This window comes from Chiloscyllium plagiosum, unplaced genomic scaffold, assembly GCF_037043375.1.
Source record: "Chiloscyllium plagiosum isolate Xiang-an unplaced genomic scaffold, Cpla_swu_hap1 HiC_scaffold_16, whole genome shotgun sequence".
NCBI lineage: Eukaryota > Metazoa > Chordata > Chondrichthyes > Orectolobiformes > Hemiscylliidae > Chiloscyllium > Chiloscyllium plagiosum.
The window spans coordinates 32892116-32906456 of record NW_028270154.1 but is presented as its reverse complement, the minus strand read 5'-3'; the positions used below and the strand labels follow the sequence as shown (position 1 = coordinate 32906456).

General features: G+C 40.6%; 1 protein-coding gene across 1 annotated transcript in view; it reads left to right on the top strand.

Annotated features, from left to right (window-relative positions):
* Nucleotides 1-14341, top strand: part of LOC122556579 (follistatin-related protein 5-like) — a 560263-nt gene that overhangs the window by 500929 nt on the left and 44993 nt on the right. The window contains exons 7-9 of the mRNA XM_043703425.2: nt 3713-3879; nt 5236-5356; nt 13026-13187. Coding sequence (XP_043559360.2) covers nt 3713-3879; nt 5236-5356; nt 13026-13187 — 450 coding nt within the window. The remainder of the gene's footprint in view (nt 1-3712; nt 3880-5235; nt 5357-13025; nt 13188-14341) is intronic.

Genomic DNA, 14341 nt, shown 5'->3' with positions numbered 1-14341 from the left:
TTATTTTGCACATAGAACTTACGTTGAATCTATGCTCTGCCTTCACTTCCACTATTACCATTTCCTTTGTCTTTTATCCGATGATTGTTTAGACATCAAATCTCTCATAGCCTTTCACTGACCTTCCCTTCTGTTCCACTTACTCCCCACCCCCCCACACACACTTTACAACAGCAAAAAACCCTCTCTTCAGTTGTGGAGAACAGTCATTGGACTCAAAATGGACTGTGTCTTTCTCTCTTAGAGATACTGCCAGAGTTTTTCCAACAGTTTCTAATTTTATTGGTTTGGACATTGGTGCATTTAAGACAGCAGGAAATTTAAAGGAGCAACATGGCAGCAAGCTCCACATTGTGTTTTTCTGTTTCCTACCATGACTGTTTCTAGACATGGGCGGTACGGTGGCACAGTGGTTAGCACTGCTGCCTCACAGCGTCAGAGACCCGGGTTCAATTCCCGACTCAGGCGACTGACTGTGTGGAGTTTCCTCCGGGTGCTCCGGTTTCCTCCCACAGTCCAAAGATGTGCAGGTCAGGTGAATTGGCCATGCTAAATTGCCCGTAGTGTTAGGTAAAGGGGTAAATGTAGGGGAATGGGTGGGTTGCGCTTCGACGGGTTGGTGTGGACTTGTTGGGCCGAAGGGCCTGTTTTCACACTGTGAGTAATCTAATCTAATCTAGAGCCCAGAATGTTCTCATGGCTACTTTGAGGCTTACTCACTCTCAGGTGCTCTCTGGAATGATTGCTTCCATGATGAACTTCTCTTGGGCTTTTTTCTATCTTTTGTCATCATTTAGCACCTTCAGCTTGTCTATCTTTTTCAGATTACTTCAACAAATCTATGTCCAGATATTCCTGTGCCCAAGTCTTCCTGGCTGTTTCCTTATGCCTTATCCCTTCATTCTTACTGTTATCAAATTGCCTTGCTATCTGTATAAATTTTAGTTGTTTTCCTTCCCCTCTCCAAGTTTTATTTGCTGTACCTCCTCACAATAAATTGAAGTTGTGTTGCCCTGATAGCATTAGTTTCATCACTGGAAAATCAGTTAAGTGGATCTTAAACATTTGATTTAGAGGGTTAATTTCTCAGGACTTGAATGTTCTCAAAAATTGATGGTATTGGGAAATAGGTTCAAAAACTTTTTTGCTGTGTTTTTTAAGATTTTTCGAAACTGTCTAGATAGCTCTTGTTTCATTTTCATCTTCTGTGTATGAAACTTATGTTCCATTATTAAAGAAATTATGCAGCCTCATTTGACTATGTTTCAGTGAGTGACCACTGTATTAACTAAAAAATTTTAAATCCATCAAGCCAGGTTTAATGCAGAGTCCTGGCTCCAGTCGTACCATCAGCTGAGATCATAACAACAACAACCCCTAAATCTTCCCATGCTCTTCTTTTTCTTCAGCAACCCATAAAATGGCATCATCCTATGTTTTGCTGGGTTTCATGAGACTCTTTCCACAGTCCTCAGATACACATTGATTGACTCCTTCCCAGCTGAGCTGTCTGTTTTTAAAATCCACAGTAAATGAACTACAGTATCTTCTCAATGTACTTCACTATGGTCCTGCTGTTTCTACTTTATATGAGCTTTTACCCTCTAATACTATTATCAGAAAATACCTCAAACTCCTGGTGACTAAGGAGAAAGATCTAAGAGTATGATGGTACGATGGCATTCTGGTGTTATCGAAAGGTATTAGGGTGTGATGTTATCTAAGGGCATTAGAATATGATGGCACCATAGTATTGTTTGAGCATATTATGATGCGATGCATCTCACTAAGATTAAACCCTTGCCCAATAATCTTACTGAAAATAATTTTTGCAAGTTGACCAGTCAGGGTGTTGTCCTCTTGCTATCTTTATTATGTTTTCTACACAGAATTGTCCTGTCAATATAGAAATCCATTTGATGTGTTATGTTAGACATACTGCATGTATTGTGCCAGAGTATTTTTATTGATTGACACAACATGCATTTGGATTAAGCTGAGAAGAGTGACTGAGAGAGACTGTGCAAACAACATCATAGACAGTATTTTATAATTTGTTCACTCTTTCAGAGAGTACTATCTCAGTTATAGTGCTACTATTGATCAAAATGACTATTGATCTAACCATTGCTGACATCTTCAATCATTTCATTTAGCTAATATATATATAAGAAGAAAGCCCTACTGGTGATTAAAGGAAAACAGGGATGCATTTTACAAATGTGATCACAGTAGTAATCAAGAAAATGCAAAAGCACCAGTAACAGAACAAAGATGCTCCATCTGCAGAAATTCTTATAAAAGAGGCTAACAGTACATGCATTGAAAAAGAATGTTAGCCTAAAGCTAAAAATCAATTTTTAAAAACTAAATTAGTAAAAGCCATTTGAGTCTTCAAATCAACCAATTCCACGAACATATGCAAGGCTGTAGTTCAGCTAATTAAATTCATTGGGTAAAGTTTCATATACTCATACAATCCTATGGCTAATTAAGCTTAAATACAGAAAATTAGGGCATCTTACTTTTCAAAACTGACCCACAAGTGGTGATTCACATTATCAACAGCCCCAGTCATTACTTGAGACACACATAATCTTCTCAGGTTACACACATCTCTATAAGCTTCAGTTCTATTCATCATTACTAATTCTTCTGAAGGAATTAATCACAGCATGGATTGTTTCTATGAGAGCAGCACTATCTTGTGAATGAACCAAGCTGTTTCCTGGTAATGTTTTCCAGTGAAGAAGTACACTGATACTCACTGAGTTTCTACCATCCATCAAGAAGTGCAATAAGGACCAAGCAGAAGTCTTTCCTTAATATTTATTTGTCTGTTTAAGCAGGTGCTTCTCAAAATAACATTTCTCAATTCCTGGAAAATTAATTTTGGCCTGGTTTATCAAATGCTTAAGAAGTTCCTATGCCAATATTTTACACTCTTAGTCCAGAAGCAGGGCAGTTTCCAGGAGACAAACACCTACCAAGGTGTGAATGTCTACTGGATCTTCTGGCAACCTGGTGGCTGATTGGCTGTCACAGGCTTTCTGCCAGAATTAGGCTTATCTGCCATGAGCTGCTGATCAATCAGAGTCTAGTAGCTCCAGAACTCAGCACAACCATGGAGGCTGCAGCTGCTGTCGAGGCAACACCACCTGACTCCTTAGGGTTGTCCACAGAAACGTTTAATGTTGCCTGGAGCTGCATCATGGGGAGATAGAGGAGGGCCCTCAGTAGCAAGGGCAGGTCGGTAGTTTTCAGTGGTCAGTCCTCTGCCCTACATCCAGCCCCTTGATCATTCACAAATTATGGCAGATCGAAACACACTCTTTCCTAAATTTACAGCCTGCCTACACACTGGTAAACCAGTTGGGTAGGCCAATTCTTTCTCAACCCAACCAGTGCTGACATAATTGCAATCCTGGCAGAACGAAGGCCTTAAGTCGTGATTAAATGACCTCAATTGGCAACAAGACAGAAAAGTTGGGTTCTCCCACCCAGAACTAAATTCAGAAGAAGGCAAGAAGGTGGTAGAGGTCTGGTCTGCCACCAACCTGTAAATTAAATTCGCTTTCTGCATCCAGGCTGGAAGGTTCTACCATATAAGTTTGTTTTAAATGTAGATCTTTTGATGGCTGTTCAAAGAAAGATCATTTGAGGTCATTAAAAATGTTTGATTTATTGAGCTTTCAATGTTATTTATTTCCAGAGGTTATTCAGCTGACTCTCCCTGAAGATAAGAAGATCAGTGTAACCACAGTAACAGTGGGACTGAGTGCTGTATTATCATGTGCTATTCAGGGCATCTTAAGACCACCAATCATCTGGAAACACAATGGAATCATTTTAAATTTCTTGGATCTAGAAGATATCAATGTACGTGGTCTGTTGAACTAACGTGGTATAATTCTTCTGCCATTTTTGCCTAATATGTTCATTTAAACTTTGGTGATTTTGTAAAACAGATAGATAGTATAAAGTTAGCCATCCTTTACATACCTCTCCACAGTTCAACTTCCAATAGACTTAATTCAAGAGTGATATATAATGGCCGAGTGACATAACATAATCTGTTTCATGGTGTCCACAAAAGATAAGATGCTCAAGTGAACTGTAAATCCGATGGCCAAATTCTCTACTACCTGTACACATCCCTGACAAAGTTGCATTTTTTGTCTATTATTCCATTCTCTAGAGCAATCATTCTTCTCTTAATTGGCACAATGTTTTATTTAATATGTTCTCTTCTGTCACTATGCATCAAAGCAAGCAATTATTTTAAAATAACCACAGGACTTTGAAGAATATTAAGTTATTTGCCCTGTAGCTATGCAAGGAATTTAGGATTTTATCTCATTTATTTTGTAATGTTCCTACATGTTCAGCAGTATGATCAGAGGCATGTAATTAAGTGCCAGTTGTTCTATGCTCATTTCTGTAAGCAGGTACTGTGGCACAGTGCTCGAGTACTATTTTTGAAACCGTTCTAAACTCCTTGGTTTGCATAGTGGATTACCATCAAAAATGGTAGAATTATTCCTTCCAAACTACCCTAGTATTTAAAATGATCATGGAACCATGCAATCTAAATTGCCTCAACATGAATACCCAGTAAAAAAGGGAAAGCTGTAATGCATTGGGTTTTAAGCCAGGCATCATCTACAAATGAGTAATTGTCCATTTTCATTCAGAGCTATGATTTGTGGTGACAGATTGTACACATTTTGCACTGTATTGCTTGAATAAGATTCAAATTGCAAGAGTATTTGGCTCCTGAACCTCAGATTGGCCAAATTGTTTCTTCCCTCTTCTGCATACGTTATTCTCTCTTTTTCTCCAAGTCCCGTTCTTGCTTTACTTTTTTAAAAAGAACAATCTGGCCAAGATATTTGTAAGAGTCTTCTTATTCTCTTAATATATTTCCTTTATATTAATGCAACCAGAGAAACAATTCTCAAAGTTTCTAAGACTTTATGGAATTTTATTTCTATTGATCAGCAATGATCTATCTTTCTGAACAGCATATTTGTCACAAAAACAGAAGTTGCTGGAAAAGTCCAGAAGGTCTGGCAGCATCCTCAGAACTGCTGAGCTTTTCCAGCAACTTCTGTTTTTGCCTCAATTTACAGAATCCACACTTCTTTTGTTTTTTGTTGCATTTTTGTGCTTACTTCTCACTTGGACTGTCTGCTCTTCATTATAATACTACATATTTTTCTGTTGCTTTTGCAGGATTTTGGGGATGATGGCTCTCTTTACATTACTAAAGTTACAACAATCCACATGGGGAATTATACCTGTCATGCGTTTGGTTATGATGAGCTTCTCCAGACCCACATCCTGCAGGTGAATGGTTAGTAAATGTCATACCTGACAGTTATAGCGAGTCTTCAAATGCCACATAATATGTCATCTGATTGTTTTTCAATCACAAATTAAACTTTATAAATGCTGGATTAGCTGCTATAGCAACTTGACACTTTGGGTATTTATGCTTCCCATTGCCTTGCATTGAACAAATGTGTTGTTATTAGCAAGAGAATTGATTAGATATAGCTAGATATTGCTGAAAGAAAGCATGTTAATAATGCACAACATTATTAATGTGAACATTGGTTTGCTAATTCAGAAGATTAAGAGATAGACCATGATTTGGAGAATGCTAGAGCTTACAGTTTGATATACCACTCCTTTGCTTTGCAAAACAAATATTGTATTTTTTTTACCCATTATTTTAATTATTTTCCACTAACTTGCCGCAGTAATTAAGCTCGCCACAGATTGATAACTGTTTTAACAACGTGTGAACTGTTAATTCAGTGGCAATCAAGCTCTCTGACAAAATATTTAATCAAACAAAACTGGATGCCTCATTATGTGGTGATAAGTTGTTGTTTGATATCTTAAAAATGTCAAATTGTATTTTTTTTAAACTTTCTTTCTCACTAGTGGCTTTGTGTCTTTTCAAGCTATCTGTAGACAATTATTCTTTCCATTTCTTTATTTTTCTTTCTGTACCTGATTTGATTAATGCACCTTCCTCTGAGATCCCTTTATTGCACCTTTTTTACTGTTTTATCAACTTACACTTTCAGCATAAACATGTTTTCAGTTGAAGTTTCAGAAAATAAAAAAAAACCTAACAGGGCACAGTGCAAGGTGGCCAGCTCCAGCAAAATCCATCCCATTAATTCATTTCGAGCTAACAGGCATGAATGACCTGAGATAAGTAATAAAGCCAACACCCTTCTTATCTTTCAGATTTAAGCCAGCAATACTTGACAATGACAACTAAAGATTTCACATTTGTTTCACCATCAAAATCACAACAGAATACTGTCAGTTTGTGGCTTAAATCTGTACACAATAACTTTGCATAGGAGTGTCATAAGAATGCCTGATGACTTTAATGGTACAGCATTGGACCTTTCTCAAAACCCAATCTCAACTAAACTGGCACCAGTTTTCTTTTGAGAGATCTGTTCATGGGCATTCTTCTTAAATTGCTACATAAGATATTATAACATGAAAATTACCACTATGTTCTAATATAAAAGTAAAATACTGCAGATGTACGAAATTTGAAATAAAAGCAGATATGGTGGAAACATTCAGCAAGTCAGAAAGTTAAGCAGCATCTGTGGGGAGAGAGACAGAATTTTAAATCTGTGACTTTGCATCAAGACCTGTCACAAGTTTTCTGTAATCTAAAGCACAGGACTCCAAACCATTTGTGGTTGAGCCTTTAGGTCCCTAGGCCCCAATGACTGGAAAATCTCCCTACACCCCTCTGTCACAACTTCCTCCTTTACGACATTCCACAAAACTGTCAGAACTAATATTTCCTTTCGTGGCTTGGTGATGTATTTCGGGCTAGATGCTATTCTTTTCTGAAAGCAGGTTTGAAGTTGGAGAGGGCATGTGAAATCCAGTAGGGGACTTTTATGATGCCTCCTTTCTGCTTATTGTTCAGCAATTTAATAACCAGCTAAGGGCCTCCTGCCATGTTCACTGGCATTTTAGTGAATTTCAGGGCAGCACATGCCGCGTGGGAAGCCCAGAGGTTTTTATTGTGATAGCTGATGTCCTTTTATTTGCAGGCCACCTGATCCCATCGTGATCATCCTCCTGAAGGTCATGATTGATTGATCTTATTGTCTAAAATATGATATTGTTTAAGGCATTTAATTGGTCACCTTGGTAACTGGGAAAAATATATTTATTTTATGTTGTGCCTCATGGAGTAGTGGGACTAGAGTGACAGTGCACTGCTCCAGCTTTGGTCATAACATTCTTTATACTTTATTGACTGTTACAGAAATATGGAAACAAAGTGAATAAACTTTGTTTATTCAAACCTTATCAAAGGCTCTACCCTCATCTACGTGCTTGGTCACCTTCTCAAAAAACTCAATGAGGTTTGTGAGACATGACCTGCCCTTGACAAAACCATATTGACTGTCTAAAATCAAATTGTTGCTTGCCAGATGATTATAAATCTTATCTCTTATAATCCTTTCCAAAACCTTTCCTACAACAGAAGTAAGGCTCACTGGTCTATAATTACCTGGGTCATCTCTGCTGCCCTTCTTGATCAAGGGCACACCATTTGCAATCCTCCAGTCCTCAGGTACCAAACCTGAGACAATGATGACTCAAATATCAAAGCCAAAGGCTGTGCTATCTCCTCCCTCACTTCCCAGAGAATCCTTGGATAAATCCCATCCGGCCCAGGGGACTTGTCTACTTTCACTCCTTCTAGAATTGATAACACCTGTGCGTAACTAACCTCGATCCTTTCTAGTCTAATATTTCGTACCTCATTCTTCTCCTCTGCAATATTCTCCTTTTCCTGAGAAATGTTCATTTAGCACCTTTCCAATCTCTACAGAGTCCACACTCAACTTCCCACTTCTGTCTTTGACTGGGCCTATTCCTACCTTAATCATCCTTTTATTCCTCACATACCTATAGAAAGCTTTAGGGTTCTCCTTTATTCTATTTGCTAAAGACTGCTCGTGTCCTCTCTTTGCTCTTCTTAACTCTCTCTTTAAATCCTTCCTAGATGATCTGTAACTCTCCATCGCCTCATCTGAACCATCTTGCCTCATTAACACATAAGCCTCCTTCTTCTTCTTAACAAGAGATGTAATTTCTGTAGTAAACCACGGTTCCCTTACCTTATCACTTCCTCCATGCCTGACAGGGACATACCTATCAAGGACACACAATATCTGTTCGTTAAACCAGCTCCACATTTCGATTGTCCACATCCCTTGCATTTTACCACCCCATTCTATGCATCCTAATTCTTGCCTAATTGCATTATAATTGCCCTTGCCCCATCGATAACTCTTGACCTGTGGCATGTACCTATCCCTTTCCATCGCTAAACTAAATGTAACTGAATTATGGTCACTCTCTCCAAAGTGCTCACCTACAACTAAATCAAACACCTGGCCTGGTTCATTACCAAGCACCAGATCCAGTGTGGCCTCCTCTCTTGTCGGCCCTTCGACATACTGTGTCAGGAAACCCTCCTGCACACATTGGACAAAAATTGATCCATCTGATGTATTAGAGCTATTACATTTCGAGTCAATGTTGGGGAAGTTAAAGTCCCCCATAATGATCACTCTGTTCCTTTCACTCCTACTCAGAATAACTTTGCTAATCTATTCTTCCACCTCCCTGGAACTCTGTGGAGGCCTATAAAAAACTCCAAGCAGTGTGACCTCTCCTCTCCTGTTTCTAACCTCAGCCCACACTACGTCAGTAGACGAGTCCTCATCAAAACTTCTCTCAGCCACCGTTATACTATCTTTGATTAACAAGGCCATGCCTCCACCTCTTTTACTGCCTTTCCTGCTTTTAATGAAAGATCTAAACCCTGGAACCTGCAACATCCATTCCTCACCCTGCTCTATCCATGTCTCCGAAATGGCCACAACATCGAAGTCCCAGGTACCTATCCATGCTGCAAGCTCACCTACCTTATTTCGGATACTTCTGGCATTGAAGTAGACACACTTCAAACCAGTTTGCTGTCTGCCAGCACATTCCTGTGACCCTGAAATCCTGTCCCTGTCCTTCCCACTCTTATCCTCCTGTGCACTGCAACTACACCTCTGGTTCCCATCCCCTTGCTGAGCTAGTTTAAACCCACCTGAATAGCACCAGCAAATTTCCCACCCAGGATATTAGTGTTCCTCTGGTTCAAGTGAAGACCGTCCTGTTTGTAGAGGCCCCACCTTCCCCAGAGTGAGCCCCAATTATCCAAAAACCTGAAACCCTCCCTCCTGCACCATCCTTGCAGCCACGTGTTCAGCTGATATCTCTCCCTATTCCTTGCCCCGCTTTCACGTGGCACGGGTAACAAACCAGAGATAACAACTCTGTTTGTTCTAGCTCTCAGCTTCCACCCTAGCTTCCTGAAATCCTGCCTTACATCCCTATCCCCCTCTTTCTATCTATATCGTTGGTAGCTACATAGACAACAACTTGAGGCTGGTCACCGTCTCCCTTCAGGACCCCAAAGATATAATCCGAGACATCACGGACCCTGGCACCTGGGAGGCAACACACCAACTGCGAGTCTCGTTCGTTCCCAACAAACCTTCTATCTGAGCCTCTATCAAGTCCCCAATGACTAATGCTCTCCTCCTTTCCCTCCTTCCCTTCTGTGCAACAGGGACAGGCTCTGCGCCAGAGACCTGGGCCCCACTGCTTGTCCCTGGTAAGTCGTCCCCCTCAATGGTATCCAAACGGTATACATGTTTTTCAGGGGAATGACCACAGGGGATGCCTCCACTGACTGTTTTTGCCCCTTTCGAACAGTCACCCAGGTTTTTTCTTGCCTAGGAGTAACTACTTCCCTGTAACTCCTATCTATCACAGCCTCTGCCTCCCGAATGATCCGAAGTTCATCCAGCTCCCGCTCTAGTTCCCTAACACTGTCTTGGAGGAGTGAGAGTTGGGTGCATTTCCTGCAGATGTACTTGGATGGGACACTAATGGCATCCCTGACCTCAAACATCATGCAGGAGGAACATTGCTCTCCCTGCACTGCCATCCCTGCTAGTCCCCTAGTCACAAGGTAAAAAAGAGACGCTTACCTGATATGTCCCTAATCTTTAAGGTCAGTAAAGCCTTTGATAAGATTCCACATGGTAGGCCGATGGAGAAAATACAGAGGCATGGAATTGAGGGTGATTTAGCTGTTTGGATTAGAAACTGGCTTTCTGAAAGAAGGCAGCGAGTGTTGGTTGATGGAACATATTCAGTCTGGAGTTCAGTTACTAGTAGTGTGCCACAAGGATCTGTTTTGGGACCACTGCTGTTTGCCATTTTTATAAATGACTTAGATGCAGGCATAGATGGATGGATTAGTAAATTTGCAGATGACACTAAAGTCGGTGGAATAGTGGACAGTTTGGAAAAATGTTACTGGTTGTAGGGGGACTTGGATAAACTACAAAATTGAGCTGAGATGTGGTAAATTGAGTTCAATGCAGCTAAATGTGAGGTGATGCACTTTGGGAAGAATAACAGGAAGGCAGAGTACTGGGTCAATTGGTAGATTCTTGGTACTGTGGATGTGCAGAGGGATCTTGGAGTCTATGTGCATAGATCCCTGAAAGTTCCCACCCAGTTGGATAGTGCTGTTAAGAAGTCATATGGTGTGTTAGGTTTCATTGGTAGAGGGATTGAGTTCTGGAGTCGCAATATCATGCTGCAACTATACAAAACGCTGGTGCAGCCACACTTGGAATATTGTGTACAGTTCTGGTCGCCCCATTATAGGAAGGATGTGGAGGCATTGGAAAAGGTGCAGAGGAGATTTACCAGGATGTTGCCTGGTCTGGAGGGAAGGTCTTACGAGGAAAGGCTGAGAGAATTGGGTCTGTTCTCATTGGAAAGAAGAAGGCTAAGGGGGGATTTGATAGAGACATACAAGATGATCGGAGGATTAGATAGGGTAGACAGTGAAAGACTTTTTCCTAGGATGATGATGTCAGCGTGTACGAGAGGGCATAACTACAAATTGAGGGGTGATAGATTTAAGACCAATGTCAGAGACAGGTTCTTTACGCAGAGAGTGAAAAGGGCATGGAATGCCCTACCTTCTAATGTAGTCAACTCAGCCACAATAGGGAGATTTAAACAATCCTTAGATAAGCACATGGATGGTTTTGGGATGTTGTTAGGGGAAGAGCTGAGAATAGTTCACAGGTCAGCACTACATCGAGGGCCAAAAGGCCTGTTCTGCACTGTATTGTTCTATGTTCTAAAACTTGCAGCATAGATAAGGAAGAGTTGCGTTTAGATTCCTTTGAATAGTTATCCCCAACTTCTTATTTTGTGAAACTCCCTGTATCGTATGTCAAGCAAGAGCAAGAAGTATTAGAAATGCTCAGAAAGTCGGATGACATTTATGGAAAGTAATTAAGAGTTTTGATCCACTTGCTACAGGCCCTTGCAGATGGCTAAATACTGAGATAAACCCATAAATTAACATAACGTGTCATTTGCCTCTGCCATGATTTTACAAGTGTCATGGGAGGTATTGTGTAGGCATCCTGCATGTGGCCCACCTGAGGCCCTTAGCTTGGCAATAAATACCTAAGGAGGACCTCAACTCATGTCATCTGATTTAATCATCATGGAAGAGGCCTGAACCCAAAACCTAGCCTGATGTGTGAGCCTTAAGCTGCTGCTGAGTGAAATATGGAGGGGGGCTCTAAGAAAAAAACCTTGATATAACTCCATAGATGCCGATAGCCCATCTCCAAGTCACCCTTTATTTACACATGGAGACCCCTGCCTCTGATCCAGCTCATTCAGAGCCAACTCTGAGTGTTAGGATGTCTGAGACTAGTGTTTTTATTCATCAGCCAGGGGTCCCTGACTGGACCAGATTAACAGCCCCAATCAAGGAACTCATATTCTATGAGACCCACCTGACCGACCATGTTACAATCCCTACACTCCACACCAAATGGAGGTACCAGTCTCACAGTCCACTGCTTCGTATTGACAGAACTGACAGAGAGTCATTAAACACAAAACGTAAGGCCATGGGATAAATTATAAGCGGAAAGTAAGCTTCCCACATCCCAGAACAAAATTCAGGGGTGAGCTCACATCCAGTTGATCAAATTGTCCCACTTTAATTTTTCAGCTGATGACTCTTTAATTAATAAGAAGCAGGTGTTCCCTTTGCCTCCAGCCAATCCGATACCAGCAGCCCTGTCTCACACCTACCCTAGTGGACATTGCTGGTATTGCAAGAGGCCGAGGAGACTCATCCAAACCCAGGAAAGTTCAACAACTCGTCAATGGCAGGCCCCAGCAAAGAAGGATGGATTTAGGGAAGGCAAAACAGTGGAGACTGCAAACTGGCATGGAGTTGGTGGGGGAGCAAAATGGGGACAGGGAGTGATAGAGAGGAGGACCCCTTGGCCTCTCATTGCACTGACCAGATGTCTGTGGTTTAGACTTGCTGTGATACACATTGAGTGCACCCTCTATTGTCACTCATTACATTGCAGTGGCAGAGGGATGAGTTACTTAATTAGGCATTAGTTAGCCAATTAAATATCTGAACTGGACCACAGGGTGGGCACTCATCCATATTGTGGGTGGGTAGTCTAGTGCAGGTACATTTTCTAATTCATAGGTCCACCCATCTATTCTACAGCCCATAGGTACAATACAGTACAATTCAGCTGTATTCCACCTCGGAACTCCCTGAATTGAGTAATTTAAAAATTTGTGTTTCTTATTTTAAATTTCTATCACCTGCAATAATTTGCTTTGTGACCATGCGAAACAAACTGAAAGTTTCCAAATTGCTTCTAATTTAAATGATGTTGTAGTCACTACCTATAAGGTCTCTCACACACGTTCTTCTGTGAGAAATGTTGGACAGGTATTATCGTTATAGGATGAGGAGAGTTATTGTTATTGTTATTCTTATCTCTGATATTCAATGAAAAATTTTCTTTTTTTTGTATTTGTAGTTCCTCCAGTTATCAGAGTATATCCTGAAAGCCAGGCACAAGAACCTGGTGTGACTACCAGTTTAAAATGTCATGCTGATGGAATTCCATTTCCCAAAATTACCTGGCTGAAGAATGGTCTAGATATTACTTCAACATTACCTAACCAACTGGTGCTATTAGGTAGTATCTAATCTCATTAGCATCCTTTGTTTTCAAATATAGTAATAATATTTCTTTTTACACTGCACTTTGTCACATTAGAATGACATATGGCCATATGACAAACCTTTCGTAATGTTCAGAGACTGCTCAACAGGGCACATGCAACTTCTTTTCTACATTTCTGGACTTGTAATAGGCTACAGTACGCCCTTAGCTTCTTTAGTGGATTAAGAGCTGTTCAGTACTAGTTTTATTCAAGTCTTTAAATTACCCATGATTGTTTCTGATTTCCTCTGCAGCGTCACAGGAAACCCAGGATGCATTACAGATATGGAAATAAAATGTAAAACTTAGTGCCAAGATCAGATGGAAACCTTGGAGGGAAGATCACAGGGACCAGGGGTGCTATTTTCTCTGGCTAAGATTCTCTTATTTGTTCCACTAAAGCATTCTTCAAGACTGCAGCAATGAGACATTTGGCTGGTGGCTTCCCCAAATAGCAGGGAGTCACCATACTATTGGCAAAATGCTTCTAACACTGCAATTACATGAACTGGCTTCCTGCATCCACCAAGCGGGCAACCTTTCCATGTCTGCTCCTGCCAAACAGACTCCCTGTGATTTCACCAGACCCCCACACCACCATCCCTACTTCTGAAGGCCTGGTAAAATCCTTGCAATTTTGTAGCAAGGCATCAAAATGGGTTGTTCAGTGTCTAGATGCATCAGCAGATATAAGTTGAATCTGCCTTGTACATTTGTCTGCAACGGATGAGTTTTTTGCTCTAATAGTGAGACTGTGTACAAACAGGTCAACCAGAACATCTGAATTGTGACTGGTCTATGTTAGGGGAAATTCTTTGTTCCTCTGATTCACCTCTCTCTTTTGTAATATATTTCTTGGAAACAGTTTGTGAAACATAGGAGCATTAAAAATGCAGGCACTAGATTAAGACAACTTTGTTGTAATTATGATTTGGAGATGCTGGTGTTGGACTGGGGTGTACAAAGTTAAAAATCACACAACACCAAGTTATAGTCCAACAGGTTTAATTGGAAACACACTAGCTCCGAAAGCTAGTGTGCTTCCAATTAAACCTGTTGGACTATAACCTGGTGCTGTGTGATTTTTAACTTTGTTGTAATTAATTATGATAACAGAATAAAGTTCT